The sequence below is a fragment of the Macrotis lagotis genome, chromosome 4 (genome assembly GCF_037893015.1).
Source record: "Macrotis lagotis isolate mMagLag1 chromosome 4, bilby.v1.9.chrom.fasta, whole genome shotgun sequence".
Taxonomy (NCBI): Eukaryota; Metazoa; Chordata; class Mammalia; order Peramelemorphia; family Peramelidae; genus Macrotis; species Macrotis lagotis.
The window spans coordinates 269506579-269533387 of NC_133661.1; the positions used below are offsets into that span (position 1 = coordinate 269506579).

A 26809-nucleotide genomic window follows, 5' to 3' on the forward strand; every position below is an offset into this window, starting at 1 on the left:
TTTGTTAGGGAAGAAGTCTGAGTTGTAATGGGACTCAGACCAGAGGAGCCCAGGGATGGTGTCCACAGGTCTCCTCCTCCAGAACTCTCCTCCCAGCCCTGTCCGGGATCTCCTGTGGGACAGGACAACTCCAACACCAGTGCCTCTGCCCCCCCCCCCCACAGACCCAGGCCCCCACGGTCCAGCCCCACCTCTAATCCAGCAGGTCCAGCTCTCAGGCCCTCAGGCTCCTGGTTCCAATTCAGCTGTTAATCTGGTTGATCTGGGGCTGATCCTCCCTCTGAGCCTAGACTCACCCACCCAAATTTGGCCAAAGCTGCTGCTGGAGACAAATCCTGATGTAGATGTTCTTTCTCCTGGCTTTTCTTTCTGAGTTTTGTGGGTCAGATTTCTTTTAAGAGGTTTGTTTCATGTGATAGATCGGGAAGAGATCAGGAGACTTTAGAACTGTGCCTGTCTTCTCTCTGCCATCTTGGCCAGAAGTCTAGATGCCAATTCTTAATGATTTTACCTCTCATGTCTAACCTCTCTTTTCCACTCCTACTATTTCCTATCCTGGTTCAGGTCCTCTTAACTTATTTTCAATGTAAGTAACAATTAATAATAGTATTGTATCTTTTCATATTTAGATGTTTCATTTTTTCTGATTACATCCAATGGTAATTTTCAAAATCATGTTTCAGTAAAGTTTAGAATTTTACATTTTTCTCTCCCCTTGCACTCACAGACAGCAATCTGATTTAAGAAAGCCCAATCAAATCCAAACAGGAAAACATAGAGAGAAAGAAAGAAAGATATAATTCATAAGATAACTTTTAAAAATTGAAGATACTAATCCTTGGTCTGCATTTAAACTCCATAGTTCATTTTTTGGATATAGATGGTATTTTCTATCACAAACCCTTTAAAATTGTCTTTGATTATTGTACTGCTGAAATGAACAAGTCCATCATAGCTGATCGTTACTCAGTGTTGCTCCTTGTCTGTATAATATTCTTCTGGTTCTGCTCACTTCACTGAGCATCAATTCATGAAAGTCTCTCCAGGTTATTGTGAAATTCTCAAGATTTCTTATGGAACAATAGTGTGCCATCACATTCATATACCACAATTTATTCAGTCATTCATCAATTATGGACATCCCCTCAAATTCCAATTCTTTGTCACAATGAAAAATTTCATATAAATATTTTTGCAAGTGATTCATTTACCCTTCTTTGTGTTCTTTTCATGATATAAACATTGTAATGATATTTCTGGGTCAAGGGGTATACAAAGTTATATTACCCTTTGGGTGTAGTTACAAATTGCTTTCCAGAAAGATTAGATCAGGTCACAACTCCACTAACAATGCATTAATACCACAGTTTTCCATATCCTTTCCAAAACTGATCAATTTCTTTTTTTTGTCATATTGGCCAATCTGATAGATGTGACTTCAGAGTTGTTTTAACTTGTAATTCTCTATTCAATAATGCTTCAGGATTTTTATTATATAACTATAGGTAGTTTTAATTTCTTCATCTGAGAATTGCCTTTCCATATCATTTGATCATTTATTAACTGGGGAATAATGTATTATTATAAATTTAACTCAGTTCTTTATGTATTTTAGAAATGAATCTATTGTTAGAAACATAGTTTTAAAAACTGTTTTCTAAGTTAAACACCTTTCTTTTTCTTGGTTACATTGGTTTTATTTGTGTAAAAAACTTTTCAACTTAATGTAATCAAATTATTCATTTTACTTTTAATAATGTTTTCTATCTCTACTTTGGTCATAACCTGCTCCCCTTTCCATAGATCTAACAGCCAAACTATTCCTTATTTTCTTAATTTCCTTATGGTATCACCTTTTATGTCTGAATCCTGTATTCATTTTGACCTTAACTTGGTATAGGGCGTGAGATGTTGGTCTATGCCTAGCTTCTGCCACTCTATCTTCCAATTTGCATAGCAGTTTTTATCGAAGAGTGTTCTCTTACACCAGAAGCTAGGTTTATCAAACAGCAGATTACTATAGTCATTTACTAAGGTCTCTTTTGCACTCAATCTCTTCCACTGATCCACCACTCTATTTCCTGGCCAAAACCAGTTTCGATGATTGAAGCTTTATAATGTGATTTTATTTATGGCTATGCCAACTTCTTTTATATTTTTTCCATTAATTACCTTGGCATTCTTGACCTTTTGTTTCACTACATATATATTTAGTTACTATTTTTCTAGCTCAAAAAAGTGATTTTTTTGGAAGTTAGATTGGTAATGAATAAATCATTTAATTTAGGTAGAATTGTCATTTTTATTTATTAGCTCAGTCTACCCATGAGAAATTGACTTTTACCCAATTATTTAGATAAGATTTTATTTGTGTGAAAAAATGTTTCATAGTTGTTTTCATAGAGTTTCTAAGACTTGGAAGGTTGACTGCCAAATGTTTTATATTGTCTGCAGTTATTTTAAATGAAGCTTCTCTATCTCTTCCTGCTGTGTCTTTTTGTTTGAAAGATTTTATTTATTTTAAGTTTTACAATTCCATCTGCCATTCTTGCTTCCCTCCCCTCACCCCTCACACAAGGCATTGTTTCTATGGTATATATTGATCTCATTTGAATGTTTTGAGAGAGAAATCATATCCTTAAGGAAGAAAAATAAAGTATAAGAGATAGCAAAATTACATAATAAAATAACATTTTTTTTCTAAATTAGAGGCAATACTCTTTGTTCTTTTTTCTAACTCCACAATTCTTTCTCTGGATATAGATGGTATTCTCCATCACAGATATCCCAAAATTGTCCCTTATTTTTGCACTGATGGAATGAGCAAATCCATCAAAGTTGATCATCATCCCCATGTTCCTGTTAGGGTGTACAATGTTTTTCTGGTTCTGCTTATCTCACTCAGCATCAGTTCATGTAAATCTTTCCAGACTTCCCTGAATTCCCATTGCTCCTAGTTTCTAAAAGAACAATAATGTTCCATGACATACATATCCCACAGTTTGTTAAGCCATTCCCCAAATGAAGGACGTTCATTCAATTTCCAATTCTCTGCTACCACAAACAGGGCTGATATGAATATTTTTGTACAAGTGATGCTTTTACCCTTTTTCTTCATCTCTTCAGGATATAGACTCAGTAGTGATATTGCTGGTTCAAAAAGTATGCACAGTTTTTGCTGCACTTTGGGCATATTTCCAAATTGCTCTCCAGAAATGTTGGATGCGTTCACAGTTCTACCAACAATGTATTAGTGTCCCAGATTTCCCACATCCCTTCCAACATTGATCATTGTCCTTTCTGGTCATATTGGCCAGTCTGAGACATGTGAGATGGTATCTCAGAGATGCTTTAATTTGCCTTTCTCTAACAAGTAATTGATTTAGAGCAATTTTTCATATGACTATGGATTGCTTTGATTTCCTCATTTGTAAATTGCCTTTGCATATCCTTTGACCATTTGTCAAATGGGGAATGGCTTGGGTTTTTTTTGAAAATTTGACTCAATTCTCCATAAATTTTATAAATAAGTCCTTTGTCAGAAATACTAGTTGTAAAAATTGTTTCCCAATTTACTACATTTCTTTTGATTTTGGTTACAGTGGTTTTGTCTATGCAAAAATCTTTTTAATTTAATGTAATCAAAATTATCTGCTATGTGTTTTTAAATGATGTTCTCCATTTCTTCCTTGGTCATGAACTGCTTCCCTTTCCATAAACCTGACAGGTAAATTATTCCTTGAAATTCTGGTTTTCTTATAATATTGTTATTTATGTCTAAATCCTGTATCTGTTTTGATCTTATCTTGGTATAGGGTGTGAGGTGTTGGTCTAATCCAAGTTTCTTCCATACTAACTTCCAATTTTCCCAACAGTTTTTATCGAAGAGAGAGTTTTTATCCCAATAGCTGGACTCTTTGGGCTTATCAAACAGTAGATTACTATAATTATTTCTTGATATTGCACCTAGTCTATTCCATTTATCTATTTCTTAGTCAATACCAGATAGTTTTGATGACTGATGCTTTATAATAAAATTTTATATCTGTTAAGGCTAATCTACCTTCTTTTGCAATTTTTTCATTGAATCCCTGGAAATTCTTGACTTTTTATTTTTCCATATAAATTTACTTACAACTTTTTCTAACTTATTAAAGTAATTTTTTGGAATTTTGATAGGTAGGTCACTAAACAAGTATTGTTGCTGTATAATAATATATAATAATATATAAAATGCTGATGATTGATATAGGTTTATTTTATATCCTGCAATCTTGCTAAAGTTGCTAATTGTTTCAAGTAGTTTTTTAAATGATTTTCTAGGATTCTCTAGGTATACCATCATATCATCTGCAAAGTGTAAGAGTTTTGTTCCTTCATTATCTATTCTAATTCCTTCAATTTCTTTTTCTTCTCTTATTGCTAAGGTTAACATTTCTAATACAATATCGAATAATAGTGGAGATAATGGGCATCCTTGCTTCATCCCTGATATTATTAGAAATACTTCTAGCTTCTCCCCTTTACAAATAATGTTTATTGATAGTTTTAGATAAATACTTCTGCTCATTTTAAGGAATACTCAATTTATTCCTATATTCTCTAGTGTTTTTACCAGGAATGGATACTGTATTTTATCCAACATTTTTACAGCATTTAATGAAGCAGTTATATGAATTGTTAGGTTTTTGTTATTTTATATGGTCAATTATGCTGTTAGTTTTCTCAACATTGATGCTATCCAGCATCCTGGTATAAATCCTACTTGACCAAAATGCATTATCGTAGAAATACGTACTATACTTACTTTGTTAATATTTTATTTAAAATTTTTGCATTCATATGCATTAGGTAAATTTGCCTATAAATTTATTTCTCTCTCTTGACTCCTGGTTCCTGATATCATAGAAGAAAATTGGCAGAATTTCACCTAATGTTTTCAAATAGTTTATACAGAATTGGAACTAATTACTCCTTGACTGCTTGGTAGAATTTACTTGTAAATCCATCTGGCCCTGGAAATTTTTTTTAAGAGTGTTCATTGATGACTTGTTCAATTTCTTTTTCTGAGGGGGTTATTTAAGTATTTGATTTCCTCTTCTTTTTACCTGGGCAACTTATATTTTTGTAAATATTCATCCATTTCACTTAGATTTTCAAATTTATTGGCATACAGTGGGCAAAATAACTCTGAATCATTAATTTCCTCCCCATTAGTGGCGAATTTTAATGTTTTCTTTCTTTGTTAATGGTAATTTCGTGTATGATTGAAATAGAATATTTTTGTTCCACAAGAAATAGAATAGCAAGCAGGATGATTTCAGCAAAACCTGGAAAGACTTAATGAACTAAATCATAGTGAAGAGAACAGAACCAGGGAATATAGTACACAATAACAGCAATATTGTTCAAGGAATAACTGCGAACACTGAAGCTATTCTTAGCTGCACCACAATCCAAGATAATCCCATAAGATACTATTCTGCTTCAGATGTTGTTTGATATATTTGAATACAGAATGAAGTATGCTATATTTTTCACTTTCTCTCATTTTTATTTAATCTTATACAAAATAACTAATATGGAAATGTTATGCATAATTGCACATGTATAACCTATATCTGATTGTTTACCATCTCAGGGAAGGAAGAAGGAAGAAAGAGAGATGAAGTAGAATTTGGAACCCAAAACTTAAAACAAAAATATTAGAAAAAAAATTTTCTTGCATTTTTATTTAAAAAAAGAATACTCCTAAGAAATATGTAGGAAATTGATAACATAAATGGTCTAGTTACTAACCTAGAACCAGGCATCCTGAAGAATTAAATCAAGTAGTCTTAGGAAACCTGGTTAATAATAAGGTTAATGGAGTGATAGAATTCCATCTGAGCTATTTAAAATCCTATTAGATGATGCTGTTCTAGTACTACCCTTGGGACAGCTAGGTGGCACAGCAAACTAAACACGGCCCTGGAATCAGGAGGATCTGAGTTCAAATTTGACCTAAGACATTTACTAGCTGCTCTGAGACCATGGGCAAATACTTCATATAACCACAATTGCTCCAAAATCCAAAAATAATACGACTCACTCAATATGACATTAAATTTGGAAAACTCAATAGTGGCCACTGGATTGGAAAAGAACAATTTAATTTCTAATCCTAAAGAAGGACAATTTCAAAGAATGTTCAGATTACCAAACAATTAAATTTATTTCACATACCAACAAGGCTGTGCTTAAGATTTCACTAGCCAGACTTCAACAATTAATAGACTGAGAATTACTAAAAGAACAGGCTGGTTTTCAAAGAGGCAGAGGAACTAGGGACAAAATTCACAAAAATCACTTCATTATGAAGAAAGTAAAGAGAATTCCAGAAAAAACGTTTTCTTTATCACTGACTTCACTAAAGTATTTTATTGTTTGGATCATAATAAAATGTGACAAGTTCTCAAAATGATGGGTGTAGAACAGCACCTTGCTTGTCTTCTGAAGAATATGTATGCAGGCCAAGAAGCAACATTTAGAAGCAAACAAACATGGAATTGATTGGTTTAAGATTAGAAAAGCAGTATCACAATGCTGTATATTCTCACCTCATTTATTTAATTTATGTGCAGAGTATATCATGTATATACCAGGTAAGATGAATAAAAAGCCAAAATTAAGATTGCCTGGAGAAATATCAACAATCTCAGATATACATATGATATCCCTCTAACAGCAGAAAGTGAAGAATTGAGAAGTCTCTTGAAGAGGAGGAAAGAAGAGAGTATAAAATCTGACTTGAAACTTAACAAAAGCAAAAGACAAAAAAGAGTAAGATCTCGGTAAATGATTCCATCATTTCCTGGCAAATGAAGGCAGAAAATAATGGAATTTAGATCCATTGACTCAAGGATTTTATATTTTGCAGTTCAAAGATCACTGCAGATGTTGAGAGTAGTCATAAAATTTAAAGATGCTTGTGCCTTAGAAAGAATGAAAAAAGAGAGACATCACATTGCTTACAAGGATCCTTATAGTCAAAGTTTTCATTCATGCAGCAGTGAATGACTGTGAGATTTGGACTATGAGGAAAGCTGAAAGAAATAACAGCTTTAAATCATGGTTCTAGAGAAGACTTTTGAAAAAAGAACATCAAGTCAGTTAATAGTTAAAATTAATTCAGAGAATTCACTGAAAGGTCAAATACTAAATCTAAAACTTAAATACTTTAACTTTATAATGAGAAGACAAGATTCATTAAAAAAAGACCTTGATGTTGTACAGATTGAAAGCAAAGTAAAAGAAGATGATGGAAGATGAAATGGATAGATATTGTCAAGGAAACAATGATCTTTGATAGATTTAGGGACATAATGGTGATAGAAGGATCTATAGTACCATACTCAATGTAGCTCATACACAATTGAATGACAGAACAACAGAAAAATATAAACACATCATTCTATATCAGTTGAAATATATTTGTCAAAGTTTCACGAATACACCTTTTCACCACTTCTTACATTGCAATGGAATACAATCCATTCTTAATATGTATATAACTTATACATTTTTCAGTCATTTTCAAATTTTTCAGATCTTTCTTTTTTGAAAAGTTTATATTTTTCAAATCACATGTAAATCTTTTTCAACACTTTTCAAAAATTTTAGATCCAAAGTCTCTATCTCCCTGTCACTCTTCCCCTTCCTTGAGAAGTCAAGCAATTTGATATAGATTATACATCTCAAGTCATGAAAAGTATATTTTCATATTAGTCATATTGTGAAAGAAAATGCGGATCTTATAAACTCCCCCAAAAATAAAATTTTTAGAAAGTATGTGTTGATTTTCATAGAGACTCCATTAGGTTTGTTTTTTAGAGGTGGGTAACAATTTTTTCATGAGTAGTTTTGAATTCTCTTGGATCATTGTATTGTTGAGAATAGCAGTCATTTGCAGTTGAGTGTTGTACAATATTGCTGTCACTTTGTGCAATTTTCTTCTAGTTCTGCTCATTTCATTTTGTATCAATTCATGTACGATTCTTCTGAAACTATCCTGCTCAAAATTCATAATAGTATAATTACAATGACATTTTTTCCAGCTATTCCTCAGTTGATGAACATCCCATCAATTTCCAGTGCTTTGTCACAATAAAAAAAGAGATACTTGCTTACTTTTTTATACATCACAGGTCCTTTTCCCTTTCTTTTTGATATCTTTGGGATAAAATTCTATTGTTGGGTCAAAAGTATACACAGCTCTTATACTCCTTTGGATATAGTTCAAAACAGTTCTGCAGAATTGTTGGAGCAGTTCACAATTCTATCAAGAAGTGAATTGGATCCCAATAATTCTATATTTCCCCATTTGTCATTTTCTTATTCTGCCCTGTAAGCCAATCTGACAGATATAAGGTAGTGTCTCAGATTTGTTTTAATTTGCAATTCTCTAATTTCTAATTAGTTAGGGAATATTTTATGTGACTACAGATTTCTTCATCTGAAAACTTTCTATTTATAACCTTTGACCATTTATTAATTGGGGAATGATTTGCATTTGACTGAATCCTCTTCATATTTGAGAAAACAAGCTTTTATTAGAGAAACCTATCAACTTTTTTTCAGTTATGAGTATTGTTTTTATTCACCTCATCTAATTTCCACCTCTCTCTCTCTCTCTCTCTCTCTCTCTCTCTCTCTCTCTCTCTCTCTCTCTCTCTCTCTCTCCTTCCATCCCTCCCTCCCTTCTACAGACTCCCATTCCATTTTTTATTCATTTCTCCTGCTTCCTTGTAGGTTAAGTAAGATTTCTCTACCAAACTAAATGTGTATGTTATTCTTTCTCTGAGATGATTTGGATGAGAATAAGATTCAAGCATTTCCCACTATACACTCCATGTTCCCCTCAATTATAAAAATCTTTTGTACTTTTTTTCATGTGAGGCAATTTACTGCTTTCAATGTCCCCATCCCTCTTCTGATGCATTTATTTTATCATTCATTTTATTCTTCTAGATGTGATTCCATCATATTCAATTCACACCCATGACCCCCTGTTTATGTATACTCCCTCTAACTGTCCTCACAATGATAAAGTTCACAGCAGTTATAAGTATCCTCCTATGTAGGAATTTAACAGTTTAACTTTATTGAATTCATTATTTCTCTTTCATGTTTACTTTTTTTTATACTTCTTTTAAGTCCTGTAGTTAAATATCAAATTTTCTACTGAACTCTGACTTTTCATCAGGAATGCTAGAAAGTCCTCTATTCCATAAAATAGTCATTTCTTTCCTCAGAAAAATTATACTCAGTCTTGTTAGGTAGGTGATTCTTGCTTAATCCTAGCTCCTTTGTCCTCCAGAATAATGTGTTCCTTTACTGTAGAAGCTGTTAAATCTTTTTGTTAACTAGACTTTTATTTTATTTATATGAAATATAAATTGTTTAATTCTAGCTGCTTGCAATATTTTCTTCTTCATCGTGGAATTATGGAATTTGGCTGTAATATACCTAGGAGTTTTCATTTGGGAATCTTTTTATATAGGTGATTGGTAGATTCTTTTAATTTCTATTTTATCTGGTGTTTCTAAGATTTCAAAGCAGTTTTGCTTCATAATTTATTGAAATCTAGGCTCTTTTTTAACAATAGATTTCCAGCTGTTTCATTCTTAAATTATTTCTCCTCAATCTATCTTACTAATAGACTCTAAAGAAGTTATCACACACGTCATAATATTTATAACAGCACATCTTGTGGTAGCAAAAATGTGAGGAAAAAGATTACTGAATTATTGAAGGGCTAAAGAAATTGTGGTACTCGAATTTAATAAAATACCACAGTGTTATGAGAAATGGTAAATATGATGAGTAAAGACAAGTTTATCATAAATAAAATGATGCAAGTAAATTAAGCATAACCAAGAAAACCACATCAACAACAATGTAAATGTAGAGAACAAAAAAAAAAAACTGAAAGTGAACTTTGCAGACCTACAAAAAATAAGCATGACCTCAAAGATTTAGTGTTACTGGTATATAGTTCTTTGCTTTGTCCTTCCCTGATTTTGGAGTTGAGATTTTATTTATTTCATTGAATGTGCTAACAGTGTTTCCTTTTTCAATTTCTGAGAGTAATTTGTATCTTTTTTGATACTAGTTGTACGTTAAAGTTCAATATAATCCATTTCTTTGCAGAAGTTGAAGCACCACCACAGTGGAATATCTTACATTAATTTTTAGACTTTTTCCAGTATTGATTGGTTTTTGTTATTTTTTTCCCTTTCTTCCTTTAAAATACTGTTTGCTGTATGAAATGACCCTCTGGAAAGTAAGGGGGAGAAATGTAGGAGCCATTTAGATAACATAAAAACAAAATTTGTGATTAAAATTTTATTTTAAAGAAAGATAATTGGTGACTTTGCAGAGAGCACTTTTGGTAGAATTATAAAATTTCACAACCACATTGCAGAGAAGTCAGAAAAGGAAATTGAAATATTTATTATAACTGGCTTTGTCAAGGACTGAAAAGGAAAAGACCTTAAGGAAAATAGATAGCAAAGTAAGAATTTTTGAGAGATGGTGATGTGTTTGTAGCCTCAAGGAAGAAGCCAGGAGAAAGGGAGAGATTAAAAAGAGAGTATGTTGGCAAAATTTGTAAAGTGGCATGAAATTATGTTAGGAAAATCATGGAAATGTATCACAGATGCTTATCAAAGTCACATGCCTTAGAAAAAAGAAGTCACATTTTCATGTGATAAGGGTAAAGGAGATAATTAGGAAAGATAGATAAGTGATGTGAAGGGAGGGAGGGAGGAAGAGAAGAGAGTTTTTGTCAAATGTCTTCAACTTTTTTTTTTCAGTGAAGTATGAGTTGAAATACTTAGCTCTAAGATTTTGGGTGCAGGGAATTTGGGATCCTTGAAGGGATATCAAAAAATTTTAGAGGGATAGTTAGGTGGCACCAGCCCCAGGAGGACCTGAGTTCAAATTTTGTCTCAGATTTCTCTCTTAATAATTGCCTAGCTGTGTGACCTTGGGCAAGTCACTTAACCCCTTTGAAATATATTTAAAAATTTTTAAAAATTGGATTAGCCATCATGACAATGGGAAGGTGAGTCTATTAGGAATAAGAAAAGGGACTACTTTGTTGAAATGAGGCCCAGGTTAAGATCATGTGATATTAGTTTGTTGCAAAGACAAGACAATGTACTCAGTGAAGTGGTAATGACTTGGTAAAAATAAGCTGAGAAATAGAGGAATTGTAGGCTACAATGAAGACAAAGACACTAGTATTAGAGGTCATAAAGGACAGAGAAAGATGGTATAATAGAAGATTAGAATCAGATTAAGGAATTCTGAGTTAATGGCCATGAAGGTGAAACACTTTTTCCTGGGTTAATACAATCTGGTCAACCAGATATTTTTTAACATATACCAAAACTCTTCACACATCTGCTCTTCTACTTTTCTAAAGGTCTGTGTAGAAATTGTAATTATAAGAATCTCCATGTGAGTGTTGTTACAGGCTTAAAAACCATCTTAGTAATACTATACGTTTTCAAATTCCAGAGAAGAATCTATTTAAACTTTTCTCTCTTTTTTTGGTTATAAATGTTTTCAGAATATATTTCAAAGTCTGTACTTCTCAGAAAAAGATTATCTTCCAACTTTTTTATTCCCTAATAATCAAGATTTTTTTTCAATCAAAAATAGGGATGGAAACTAGTCTTTACTAATAACCAATATTTCTCTTGAGTTCAAAAAATGTATATGGATTTAGATCCATGATAACTATTTATTAATTTATAAAATAAAAAAGACATTCTAAGAGTTGATCATTAAGTAATTGCATCCTCGATTTTTATAATAAATTAATTATACAGATAATATTTGATTGAATAAATTAATGTTATTTACATTTGTAGCTCATTTTTGAAGGTATTCGAGGTCCTGGCATTGAAGGTGATATTGCCATTGATGATGTATCAATTTCAGAAGGAGAATGTACAAAACAAGATCTAACTATGAAGAGTAAGTTGCACTTTTGTCCAAGAAAATGATTTGAAGATTATATATATATATATACATACATATATATATATATATATGTTTCATAATATCATGTTATATGTTTATATAATGCTATATATTTATGTGTAATATATTTATTATTTCAAATGTTTAAATGTATGTTTTCTTTTTAAAAATATTTTATTTTCCTCAATGACATGTAAAAACTATTTAACTATCTTTATAAAAAACTTTTGAGTTCAAAATTCTCTATGTCCCTCTCTCCTTGCCCCCAACCTGAAACAGTAAGCAATACATTTTCAATTTTTGTAAAACATGTTTCCATATTTGTCAATATGTGGAAGAAAATATGAACCAAAAAAATGAAATATAGTATAATTTGATATGTATTCAAACTCCATCAGTTCTTTTTCCAGAGATAGAAATCATTTTTGATCGTGAGTTAAAGGTATATTTTCATTTTGCATTTTTGTAAATAATATTTTATTTTTTTCCCAAATACTTGCAAAGATAATTTTCAAAATTCATTTTCATAGGATTTTGAGTTTCAAATTTTTCTCCCTCTCATCTCATTTCCCTAAGATAGTAAGCATTCTGATATTATTTATACATGTGCAATCCATGACAGCATATTTCCACATGATTCATATTATGAAAGAAGAAATAGAGCATAAGGGGAAAGCCACAAATAAGTGAAAAAAGTATGCTTTGATCTACATTCAGACTCCATAGTTCTTTCTCTGGATGTGGAGAGCATTTTCCATCATGAGTTTTTTGGAACTGTCTTCGATGATTGTATTGCTGAGAAGAACTAAGTCAATCATAGTTGATTACTGCACAATGTTGCTGTTACAGTGTTCTGGTTCTGCTTACTTCACTCAGCATCAGTTCATGTAAGTCTTTCCAGGTTTTTCTGAAATTCACTAAAAGTATAATTTTCAAAGTCAAAAACCAATTTAGAGAAGATATAGATATGCTTCTTTGTCTTGTTCCAAATTCTGTTATCAAGAAAAAGCAAAGAATTAGTATTTTGGTTTGGAAATATGGCTCTTTTAAATAAATATTTTAAAACATTTCAATTGTCTTCTAGGTCAGGGGCAGGGAATGTCTGACCCATGGGCCATTTGGTCAAGTACACCATGGCAACTGCAGCTGGGCCTCAAAATTCAATTAATCTAGGGACCTTTTAGGGATGAATTAATTAAATGTTTGACCAAATTTAACAGGTGAATGATGGTAAAAATATCCAATGGTCCTTGTGAGAAAAAAGGTTATCCACCTCTTGGTGAAGTGAAAATAAATTTGGAATTAAATATTTATTTATGAATCCATAATTATCTTATTTAACTAATTCATGAATGAAACCATTTGCCTCTATTTAATGAGCAATAATATTCATATATGTAATATTATTGATAAGCTGTGGATGTTCAGATGTTTGAAATAACATAGATTCTAAGATTTTTTAAACTATTTTTATTTCAAACTGATATAGATACAAATATACACACATGTATAATATATATTAATTTCTTTTGCTTAAATCATTTCCTATTATATACCTCTAGTCTTTTCAAAGAGAGCCATACATTGTAGTAAAGAATACAAGAAGGAATAGGGAATAGATCAGCAAAGATAATCAATATATCAAAAAATTTTGCCATTATATAGAGTATGCTATGTCTAAATTTTCCTGCTACTGCAAAGATCTTGATAATCCAGAATGGTTAGTATGATTTCACAACATTCATTTTCATTTTGTTAATATTGTTGTTCTTTCTGTTTCCTTCATTGTTGTCTCATACATTGTATTCCTTGTCTAACTTCAATTTAAATTAGTGCATAGAACTCTGTTGAACCTTCTCTGTATTCTTCTTATTCATAACTTCCTACAGAGCAGTAGTTTTCACTATAATCATGTACCATAATTTGTTTAAACATTTCCCAATCTATGGACAATTCTTTTATTTACAATTCTTTGCTACTATAAAAGGTACTGCTATCTATCTATCTATCTATCTATCTATCTATCTATGCATAAAAAAACCTTTCTTTTTATCATTAACATCCATGGATAATATATTTAGCATTGGAAAAACTGGCTCAAAGGGTTTGGATACATCATTGATTTTTCTTAGCATAATCCCATAAATGAATAGTTACCTTTCAGATTTAACTTTCTAAGTGGAAATAACTCATGATGTTTCATAATCATTTTCATATCTATACAATATCAAAAAGTCATGAATGAGACAGATTTCCTATCACTGAATATTTGGGATAAATATTCCCATTATGGACAAAATTAAGTAAATTGAAAAAGTTCTTTGACATTTTGCTTTAGCTCAGATGGTCTTTAACTGAGATGGTCTACTTCTTGAATCATTTTGACTGAAAACTACAGATAGTTTTCAATAGGACTGAGTGAAATATTTCAAATAATACACTAAGCTGAAACTGAATCAGGCCATTTCTTTTTTTATTTGAAATTTGATCTATGACTAGATGAATCAATCTTTTCTTTGAAAGTCTTTACACTCCATAGTCTCCTTTGCTGCATATTCATTCATGTCATTCTCTTTAACAATTGAACTACACCAAGGTACTATCTTGAGTCCCTTCATCTTTTCTTTCCAGATGACTCCCATTTCAACCCAATGTTCCATAAGTACCTCAAACTCAACATTTCCAAAAAAAAATCATTATCTTTCCAAAAAACACCTAACATTTTCCCCAAAATTATTATTATTATTGCCATTAAGGGTACCTGCATTCTTCTATCCACTCTATTTGAAATCTCAGTGTCATTCTTGATTCCTCACTCAAAATTGAAGGGAAAAAAATATACTTTAGGGCCAAATATCTTGGAAATAATTTGCTGGTTAACCCAGATAGCTAGTTAAATTTGCAGTATTTATTATTTATTATTAATTTATTTACATTATTAATTAATTAGTTTATATTATTAAATTAAATCATAAATTCTGAAATGATCACATGTTTTCAAATTAACAATTGAAGTTATCATTATATAAAACAAGATAAATGGATCTAGTTCAAGTTAAAATATGCAGTGGAAATTCAAGCAATGCAACTACTTCAGGGGATTTTTATTCACTCATATTTTAATGAATATGTTTTTTATTCACTCATATTCTAATGAATAGTTTTCCCACAGCTTTGAAATTTTGAAATTTACAATATTCCCTAACAATGATAAAGTTCCACAGTCAAGATTATTAAGCATAATTCCAAGTTTAGATTGCAATCTCAAAACAATTTGACTTAACAGGTGGAAACAACTTATAATAGAATGAAAATTCATTTTCCTAAAATACTTAATAATGTTTTGACCACTTCTCTAAGGATTCTCTCTTCCATTTGATTAAAGATGAATTCAAGAGATACTTTCATTAAGTGAAAAATTTTTAAAAAGTCTTCCTCCTCTTAGTGTACTTATTACCCTAATCACTTCAGGATCCTTTCTTTGCTGAATAGATTTATAGGACATAGGGAGGTTCAGAAACTGCTTTGACATTTGATAAAAATGCTACAAAATGATATTGCTTTCTTAAGAGTTTAAATAAAAGTAATGATAAGATTTTTTTTCATTCATGTAAATCAACAAATGACTTTAGACTAAAGAAATACTTAATATTTCTTAAAAAATAAAGTGTGTGGGGGGGAAATAGCAGGATAGGGGTCTTAGTATTTTTCCACATCATTCACCAACATATCCAGACAAATGTCATCTTAGAACTATTTTCACATATCTCAGATAACACTTCATCAATCCGCTCTCACAACCCCTACCAGATAATGGGAAAAAGTACTTTCTACTTTACCATGTTACTCTAGGCTTTTTAGGTTTATTTCAATTAATCTAATAACTTAAAAAAATTTGATAGTAATGGGCTTGTATTACCTTTTCCTAGAAATAGGTCTATTCTAAAAGATGTCTCCTGAAAATAATGACTTTATCCCAAAACTTAGCATAGTATCTGACACATAGTAGGTGCTTATTTTATTTTGTTATTTCTTAATGGGTTTTAAAATTCAATATAATTTATTAAATAAGTTTATTAATAGATTGAAATGAAAAATGACAACATTGTGCTAAGGAAAGACAACTATAGTAGATTTGGAATTAGAAGTTTTTGATTTGAATCTCAACATTTCTGCTTTAGGTAAGTCATTTAATTTATCTAGGTCTGTTACCTCATCTATAAAAGAACTGTCTACCTCTAGCTGATCTCTAAGATCCATTCTAGTTCTAATTCCTATTTGAGATCATTAGATACTTTGATAGGTCATCAGGTCATGGGGAAAAGGGGCTAAGGAAAGATAGGGCCTATGATATCTTTCAAATTATATCACTCTATTGCCTAATTTATCTATACTAGTTAACATTCTCATAATACCTCACTCTCACCAGCCACCCTAGAAGTGAATAGAAACATCTGAACCCAGCAGCCCCAGGCTAAACCGACCCAGTCTAGGCTATAGCCTCTTATACAAAAGTTGAGGGGATGATAACCATTTCCTTCCTCCCTCAAGACCCTGAACCCTTCTATCAGTCACCCAGGTAATTAAGTCCAGACAGCCCAAATTACTCTTCAATACCCCTACCATTGACCTTCCTTGCTTATCACTCACTGTCATCTCTGTTCCCCCCACCCCTCGAATAACTAAAAAATAACCATTTAAGGAAAAATTGTCCCTTCAAACCCTCAAAATGATGTTCTCTCATCCTCATTCCCTTCAATGTTACCTTACTAATTAAGATAGAAATAAAGTGAAAGAGAGCCAAGATAAGAAGAGTGTAGAGTTGAATTGTTTCACTAAAGAGCCCATGAGGAGAATAATAGCTAGTTCAGGGGAGATGGCATAGGAGAGAACTGAGGAATCCTGTGAATGGAGGTTGTAATATAGATGAAAGGTAGAATTATGTAAAAATAGTGAATGGTGAAAAGCCAAAGGATTTTGGTCAGATAAAAAAAATTGTATAATTCCAGGACATGGAGGTGGTAGATTTTTTGCTGATGGCAAGATGAAGGATACAACTATCTTTATGTGTATCTGAGGTAGGGTAGAGGAGTAGTTCATAGAAGGTGAGTAGACTGAGGAACTAAGTGATTTATATTATTTGAAGGAAAGTCATCATGTATGCTAGAGCTATCTGGTATGAGAATAAGAGTAGGAGGACAGTAAATAGTAAGCCAAGAATCAAACACACTGAAGAAGAAAAGGGGATGATCTGGCAGTCTATAGACAGTTACCATGATTTTGATTGGGTGGAAAATATGAATAGCATGAACCTCAAAGGCAAAGGGTCATAGAAGAACATAGAAGTGGAAATGGGGAACAAGGAGTAATCCAATTTCTAGTGAACCAATGAGGATCAATGAAAGTTTAGTCAGGACTGGAAGGAGTAAGCAAGAAGGATGTGTCAACTTAACCCCATTATGTTGCAAAAACCAAGAAGAAGAAGAAGGAGGGGGAGGATGTGTCAACAGAGTCAGATTTTAGTGAAAGTTTTTAGATGGAAAGAATGGACAAAGAAAAAGATTTAAGGTGAAGGGAAGCTTGTTGCCTATAGAACAGGTATTTCAGAGTGCATTGTGGAAGGGTAAAGTTATGATGAAATTTTGGAGGAAGAGGATTGAAGGTGGCGATATTGAGTAGTAGGAGATGAGGGGGCAGCTAGGTGGTGCAGTGGATAGAGCACTGGTCCTAGAATCAGGAGGACTTGAGATCAAATCTAACTTCAGATGCTTAATAACTATCTAGCTGTGTAACTTGGGCAAGTCACTTAACCCCATTGCTTTAAATAAAATTTTAAAAAACAGAATGCTTAGGAGGTGAGAAAAGGGGTTTAGATGATAATCCACAGGAATTCAGAATTATTGGATTCATGAACATCCTCCCTCAAAATACCTAACTTCTAATTTTTTCAACTTCCTTAAGTCCCATGATCCACTTCTTTATAGTCCTCTTCAATTACCTATAGGGATGGTCACACACTAAATTTTGCCATTTCCCACAAGGGATCTACTTCCCTGACATTCCTCTATCTGAGCATAAACCACTACATTGCGCACGCGTGCACACACACACACACACACACACACACATACTATAATTCCTCTTTCTTTTCTTGTCATTGATCTCTAAGATCTACTAATTTCTCAATACCTAAGAAATTTCTCATCCCTTTTTTGATTTTGTATTTGTCACTCTCTAACTTCAACCCAATTGTTAGTCTTTACAATTCTATATTTTGCTTTGTTCTTTAATCCCTTTCCCTATCACTATTTTCATCTTGAGGCAACTAAGTGATAAAGATAACCTAGCACCAGACCTAAAGTCCTGAGAAGCAGGAGTCAAATCTGGCTTCAAAAACTAAATAGTAATGTGACCTTGGGAAAGTCAATTAACCCTTATTTTTATCATTTTCTTCCACTATAAAATGGGAATAATAACAGCATCCCATTTCCCAGGGTTGTTGTGAGGATTATTATTGTTATTGTTGTTGTTATCATTATCATTGACAAACCTTTCAAGATTTACTGAATAAAACTGAAGAAAATCAGACAAATGTTCTGGCTACACAAACTACAAATTAAAATATTCAACCTCAACTGGATTCTCACTATATTGAGATACACTTTTATTCCCAAACTTAATTCCACTGAAGTTGCTTCAAATCCTTTTATTTCCTCCTTAAGTCCTCCAAACTTCTTTTGTCTAGTAAGGACTTCTGTCTCTCTACTGAAAAAAATAAGCTTATTTGATGTGACCCCTCTCCTCTTATTGTCCTTATCTCAAAACTCATTATCTCTCAACCAATTTCACCTTTCCCCCAGTCTCTAATAAGGATAACCCTTGTATATGATCGCCTTGATCCCATCACTTGTCTTCTCTCTCTCTCTCTCTCTCTCTCTCTCTCTCTGTTTTCTCTGTTTCTATCTGTATTTTTCTCTTCTTTTCTCTCTCAACTTCAGCCTCTCCTTATCACCTTCAAACATCCCTTAGTCTCTCTTATCCTCATTCTTATAAATACTTCCAACATCCTATCATCCTATTCAGCTATCATCCTATGTCTTCCATTCTCAGTCAAACTCATTCTTTACCTCTACCTCCTCTATTGTTCACTCACCCCTCAAATCTTTGGCTTCCAGCTCCAAAACATAGCTGAAATTCTTTGCTTCAAAGTGATTTCCGAATTACAAAATCTGATGATCCTTTCTCAGTTATAACCTCTATGGACTGCATTTAAATACTGTTGATAATCTCTCTTCCTGAAAACCTTTTCTTGATTGACTTCCTACCTATCTGACCACTCTTTTTCAGTCTACTTTTCTGGTTCATTTTCCATATCATGTTCTCAAACTGTGAATTCTGTCCAACCAGTTCCATCTCAAATTTCTGTCCGAGGTCTCTTCTTTTCTACTTCAGTACTCTTATAAACCTCATTAGCTCCCATGGATTTAACTATAACATCTATGCAAATAATCCACAGCTAGCTATACTCTATCTTGTAGATAGAGCACTGGACCAGTAGTCAGGAAGACATGAATCAGACACTTACTAGCTATGTAATCCTTTGCAAGTCACTTCACTTCTTTGTGCTTCAGTTTCCTCACTTGTTAAATTAGTATTATAATAATATCACCTATATCTCAGGATTGATATGAAGATGAAATAGTATTTGTAAAACACTTTATAATCTTTAAACTGTCATATAAATGCTATCATGATTATTATCATGTCCCATTGTCTTTCCTGAATTTTATTCCCCCCCAAAATTGCCCATTGACCATTTCCAATTGTATATACTAGAGATATCAAAAACTCCACTTGTCCAATACCAAATTCATCATCTTTCTTCCTAAACTCTCTCCTATTTACTCCTAAACTTTTCCCTATTTCAAACTTCTTTTTTCAGTAACACCACCATCTGTCTAGTCTCTCAGGTTTGTAATCTCAACATCATTCTGATCTCTTCATTGTCCCTTTCCTCAAGTCAAGCCTTGCTTTTTCTACCTTCACATCTTTTGCATCCAAATAATCTCTGCTTTCACAAAGTATTATATGCCCTTATCACCTCTCACTTAGATTACTCAACAGCTTTCTTATATTTCTTCTTGCTTCATGTGCCCTTTCCCTAATCCATACTATAAACTTCTGTCAAAATAATTTTTCCTTAAATGCAGATCTAAGCTTGTCATTCCCTTCAACCAACTCCAGTATCTCCCTATTTTCTCTAAGATTAAAAGTAAACTTCTCTATCTCCTTATAAATATTACTTGTCTAACTTTGCAGTTTCAAAGGATATTATTCCCCTTACCATATTCTCTAAGATGTCCTTAAAAGGAATACTCTCTTTTATCCCCTAAATTCTTTAGTGATCATTCCCCACATCTCCTTCCTTATTTCTGCTTCATGGAGTCTTTATTTTATTTTATTTTTCCCTGGTTACATGTAAGAACAAGTTTCACTTTTAATTCACTTTTAATACCTTGAGTTCTGAATTCTCTCCCATCCCCCCAATCCCCTTGATTGAAAAAAATAATTTATTTGATATAGATTAAAAATGTATAGTAATGAAAAACATTGCCACAATAGTCATGTTGTAAGAGTAAATATAACCCCCCTCCCAAAAAAAAGGAACTTCAAGAAAAAAAAGCAAAAAGAAAGTATACTTCAATTTGTATTCAGACATTATCAACTCTGTCTTTGAGATGAATAGTATTCTTTGTCATAAGTCCTTCAGAGTTCACTTGGGTCACAGCATTGCTGGGAAAAGGTAAGTCATTCACTGTTGATCATCCTACAACATTGCTGTTACGTTGTGTATATTATATTTCCTATTGCATCTGCTCATACAAATTATTTTACTGAGAGTATCTAGTTCATCATTTCTTATAACAGAATAATATTCAATATTAATCACATTCCAAATTTGTTGTCATTCCCTAACTGATGGGCACAGAGAAACTTATTTCAATATTTTCCCCACATTTACTATTTCTAACTATATTTCCCTCCATCCTAATCCCCCACTCCCATTTGTTTTGCATCTGACTACTATCTCCTTCCACAGTCTTCTCTCCCTTTTATCACCTACCCTTCCCTCCAGCTGCCTTTCTTCCAGACCTTTCCTCTCTTACTTTCTCATGGAATATATAAGCTTCAGTTCAAATACCATCTTTTGCATTAAGCCTTTGCTAATTCTCCCAAATGTTAGTGATCTCCCTCCTAAACTACTTTGTGATTAACTTCTTTGAATCCTCTTCTATTTATTAATATTTTATACCTTTACATGTATTTCTCTTTCCAGTTAGAATGTAAGCTCATCATGAGTAGAGATTGTTTCCTTCTTTGAATATGTATTACTGAGGCTTCTTACATTGCCTGGTATGTTGTAGGTATCTCATGAATATTAATCAAGCGATTGATCCATTTGGTTTAATTGCCCTTTCCCAGAAGATTATGGGATCTGAAATCTAACAATTTCTCCTAGATAATAAATAGTGACTAATCCAAATAAATGTCATTGATGCACTGTTTAAAAAGTTAAGTGCAGTGGCAGCTAGATGGCACAGTGGGAGAGTGCAGGGGCAGCTAGGTGGCACAGTGGAGAGTGCAGGGGCAGCTAGGTGGTGTAGTAGATAGAGCACTAGCCCTGGAATCAGGAGAACCTGAGTTCAAATCCAGCCTCAGACACTGAATAATTACCTAGCTTTGTGACCTTGGGCAAACCATTTAACCCCATGGAAAAACCTAAAATGAAAAAAAAAAGTTAAGTGCAAAAAAGACAGAAACTTCCCTCTCTGTAATATACCATCATAGAGTAAAGCAAAAGTATTATTCCTGTTAGTGCTCCTTAAAGTTGTTTGAAAAAAATGGGGTTTGGAAAAATACTGACATTTTTAAGAATTTTGGGATATTTCCTCTGAACTACTTTGTTTCCATCTCAAGTAAAACTTATATATTCTACTTCACTCAGTTCAAAAACCTAGACAATTAAATTCTGCACAAAATTTCTCATAAGATCATATGAATTTGGATTTACAGTTCTCACATATGAAATTCCCAAATTCCCAAATTATCATTTAGGTAGATCTATTATTTGGTTTCCAGAAATGAACATGATTCAAATTTATCTGATCTTTTGTGAAATTTTGTTAATATGTAATTGTCTAGATTACTGAACTGAAGTAGATGTGAAAGTTTTACTTGAAAGGGATACAAATATAATATAATTTTCGTTTTTTTCATCCTCTGACATGTCAAAATGCTTATAACTAAAGACTGTACATGCACATATACACACATACACGCAATTTTTTTGTTTAAATGGCTTTCTTGTTCCAGTTTTCATTTTCCTAAGTGCACTAAAATTTTATTGTGTATATTTCTGAAAAGCTAATTCTATTTCTTCTGTTCTGGTATTTATTTTCTTTATCTTTAGATTCAGTTGATGGCGCTGTTGGCATTTTAGTACATATATGGCTTTTCCCAGCTGTCGTCCTCATCTCTATCTTAAATCCTCGAAGGTGACCTTATCCTGGCAGAGGCTATAAAAGATTCACCAAGCACTGACATGAAGAAAGAGTCTTTGTAAATGGACATTTGAAAACAAACTACCAAAGATTCCTCCACTGACTACAGACTCCAAAACAAAATAAAACAAAAAAAAATAGCACTGGGGATAAAAACATCATGGGAGCATAACTTATTCCAAACTACATATGAAAGGTGATCTTGACATGAATAAAGAAGAGACCTACCTTCAGGGACTCTTCTGGCTAATAAGAATACAGTTTCATCTGGTTAAACTCTGAAAAAAAAAGAGCTATAGAAAGAAATCCTTGTCAAAGCACAAAGTCATGACTGGTTTTGTTTCAAAAGAATAGTTTGCTTGTTACCTTGGAAACCTAATGGCCTGCCAACAAAAACCTCACAGTAAACAGGGTATGTGAAGAGCTGGCATTTATTTTCCCTTCAAGAAGGTTTTTAGTAGAGAATTAAATAAACGTAGGCCCTTTTGCCTTTGGCTATTACTTTTTCTTGAAAATAATCCTAACTCAGAGCTTTTTAAGACATTCATATCTTCTCCCCATCCTCTTTCCCCCCCCCCCATGGCTAAGCTAGATAACTGTATGCTGTCTCTTTTTGCATGCATTATTATCCAGGATGTGAAACCTGGGCTTACGTATTACACAGGCTTATTGGAATTTGCTTGCGGCCACTTGAACATCCCAACTAAGTCATCTGTTCTAATGAAGAAACCAAACCACTATCTTTTATAAAATTGCCATGGAAACCAAGTGCCTTCAATGAAACAAGCCTGAAAATTTTTCAACACAGAAGCTTGCACTGCTAAGAGTGGTTTGTGTAAAACTATTTTATAAACAAACTACAGAGGCTAATGTAATTAGAAGCAAGAAAACAAAGCCACTTCTGGAGAAGGAAGAACCTAAGTTGCTTCGTAAGCCCTTTCAGATGAGATATTTATTTAACCAGCTAGACAGCCATGGCCTTTCAGCTTATTATCCATTAGAAAATAGCTTCCACTGATACTGGACATGGGAACAATACTCCCCACCCCCCTTTATTAAGTGGATCAATCAGAGCAAAAGATTGTTATTTACAGTATTGGGTGGTAAAATACAAAAATGATTTCATTAATATCCACTTGAAAGGAAGTTGGCCCTAACTTTAGAAGTCCTAGTTTGTTGAAGGAAAAGGAAAGTGTTTGTGATAACAGTATATAGAAACTCTACAGCAACACCGGAACTGAAAAATCTGTCTTTATTCTAATTACTGAAGGTAATATGCCTCTGCCCTTTAGTCAGACTCTGTGCAGATTGTGAAATAGTATTTTATTATTTTACCAACATTTAAAACAACACACAAATACTTTTACAAAAAAATTCTGTAAAAATGATTTTGAGCTACCTGAGGACAAATCATTATCTTTAACCAGCCAGTTTTCCTATGTATGTAAATTTCCCTTATACTTGTTGGTTATGAAACTTGATGACCTTTTTCCTTAAATTATTTCAGCTTTTAACTTCATTTAAAAAGACTTTTGTCTAAAGAAGAATATCATCATCATCATTATTATTGTTATCATTAATATATATTGACAATACCCCAGGGTTAAAAACTGATTATGCAAATAATTGGGATATACATATTAAGATTTAACATTTGAAAATATAAATATAAAAAGCACAACAAGATGTAGTAGAACAATGACAAGGCTTAATATTTCTTTCAATTCTGTAGAAATGTTTGTGCAAATCAAGTAATTCATCTGAAATGATCATTTTACAGCTATGTTCAATAAAGCCTCTTTCCAGGTAAGGTATGTTAAGATGTATGTGTGTTTGTATGTATATTCACTTATTCACCAAGCTAAAGATAAACTGATTATTTTTTACTGGTTTACTGTCATTAGATATATCCTTGCACTTCATATACCTTAATGTCTAAGAACAAGAATTCTAGAAAAAAAATTTAATGCTTTGAAAAATGTCAGTTCTCTCTATATACATAGCATATTAGTAAAATGCTGTTTACTAAATCTATCAAATACATCTTAATTCTGAATAAATGCTTGTATTTGACTAAGGAGAGAATCATCCTAAATCTTCAACAAGTATCTAAACTGGACTGTTAAAAAATTGAAATGTTACAAAAACCCATTCAACTCCTCTAACTAAATAGAAATAAAAATAATTTTTCTTTCTATATCACTAATGCTATTTATAAATCAATTGAATTGATCCCTAATATTAATGAAGCAACCTTTTGATGTTGTTCTCAATCTAATGACTTATGTTTTCCTTGGTTAATTACATTTATAAGAAATCGCTTTATGACAGAAATCATAAGACTTGAGTAGACTATTTTTTAGCCAGGCCCTTCCCTTTAATTTTAGTTAACAAAAATGATTTTACTTGTTAAATAACTTGTTAAAAAAACTTGTTGAAATATTCTTGAACTGTCACAAAAGCTTCATAAGTCAATCAAAAATTATAAAACTAGAGGTGGTTCTTTTAAAAAACACACAGGTACCAAACAAAATACCAGTAAAACAATGATGGTATAGAAAATGGTAGTCTAATGGGCTCTTGTTTTCTTACTAGACTAGAAGCTGAATAATTATCTCCTTTCAAATCCAAAGTATAGTTCATCTACTTTAAAAGCATAGAAACAGAAAACAAGAAACTTTAATTCTTAGAAAACAGCAGGCAAATGAACTAAATATACCCTCTTAATAACTTAGTTTAATTTTATTTTTCCAGAAAAGAAAGATTTTAATGTACATGGCATAATTGAATTGACCAACAAGTTCATATGATCATTGGTGGTGGGAAATAATATATGATAAATCTAAATTTTGTCTGAAACAATTTTATTTTGTGTGAAAAGTTTTCAGCAGAAATCTCTAAGTTCATATCATTGAATTTCCTGAATGTGGGCGTATAGTTGTAATTTCAATATGTGTATATATATATATATATATATATATATATATATATATATATATATATATATATACCTATGCTACATAATTTGGATATTGCTATATTATTAATCATAAAAATATTGCCAGAATTGAAATGATACCTAATTTGGCTTTTGTTCATCAAAAGGAAACAAAGTAAATCTTGTATGTATATGTAAATGTACATACATACAATATTTTAATTGATTATGCTTTGTACTAGTAGTGCCTCTCACTATTCTCTTTTCCTTTCTCATTTCTTTCTCTTTAGCCCTGAAATCTAAACATTTGGTTTCAGATTTTCTTTCTTTTTAAAAAAAATCTATTTAGCTGTCATTTCTTTCATTGTGCCATTTGATAGTTATCCCCTATAACTTTTTAAAAATATATTGTCATTCTCATGTGCTGAATAATATACTATTAAGTAGCATAGCTTATCAAAAAAGTAGTAGTATAGCATTTCATAAAAAATTCTTTATAGTTTTCTTGAGATATTGTATGCCACAACAGCACAGTAGGCAAAAATTCATATGTTACTTCCCATTTATCACTAAATTGCCTTCAATTGACAATAAATTCTTTCTTGGCTTTAGGTTGCAAACAAACTGATTGTTTTCTATATTATCAGTATAATAAATCATTCAATGCCTATGTTATAATGTAACAAAATCCAAAATCTAATGGTACTAGATTTTTCACAACCACATATTTTTTATCTCAGAAGACATATAATTGTCATACTTTAACAAAAAAGTTTAACATGTGATAAATAGAATTAATTACTATCATATTTAAGGATCTGAGAAATTTACATGATATTAAAAAAGAGTTTAAATTTTATGTACTTATTCTTTATAGCAAAATATTTGGAAGAAGGTGATAAAAATCTGATGTTCACTTTTATCGTAATAAATATTTTCTTTCAGGTATATTTTCATTATCATATTTTTTTTAAACTGTGCCTTTTGATAGTGTGAGCTGTGCCATACACTTCAGGCCTGAGCAGGCTAATTCCAAAATACAATTGCCTAATTGTCCAACAAATTCATCTTTCAAATTATTTCACATCGCAAAGAGTTTACTCTGGTGCTGCTGGATGACTGAAATCAATTAGTAATTAATGAATTTACTATAAAAACAATAAAAATATAGGAATCATCTCATTCTTGCCATTTTTCTCCCTTTAGTCTTCCCTTTCTGATTGTCATAAATTTATGGGTTTTCAGATAGCTTGTTTTAAAAAATGATGCCCACAAT

The 26809-nt window shown here is 32.1% G+C and overlaps 1 protein-coding gene across 1 annotated transcript in view; it reads left to right on the top strand.

Annotated features, from left to right (window-relative positions):
• MDGA2 (MAM domain containing glycosylphosphatidylinositol anchor 2) overlaps positions 1 to 25521 on the top strand; it is a 701528-nt gene extending 676007 nt beyond the window's left edge. Inside the window, exons 14-15 of the mRNA XM_074236282.1 lie at positions 11922 to 12027; positions 22505 to 25521. Coding sequence (XP_074092383.1) covers positions 11922 to 12027; positions 22505 to 22593 — 195 coding nt within the window. The 3' untranslated portion in view covers positions 22594 to 25521. The remainder of the gene's footprint in view (positions 1 to 11921; positions 12028 to 22504) is intronic.
• The last annotated feature ends 1288 nt before the right edge of the window (positions 25522 to 26809 follow it).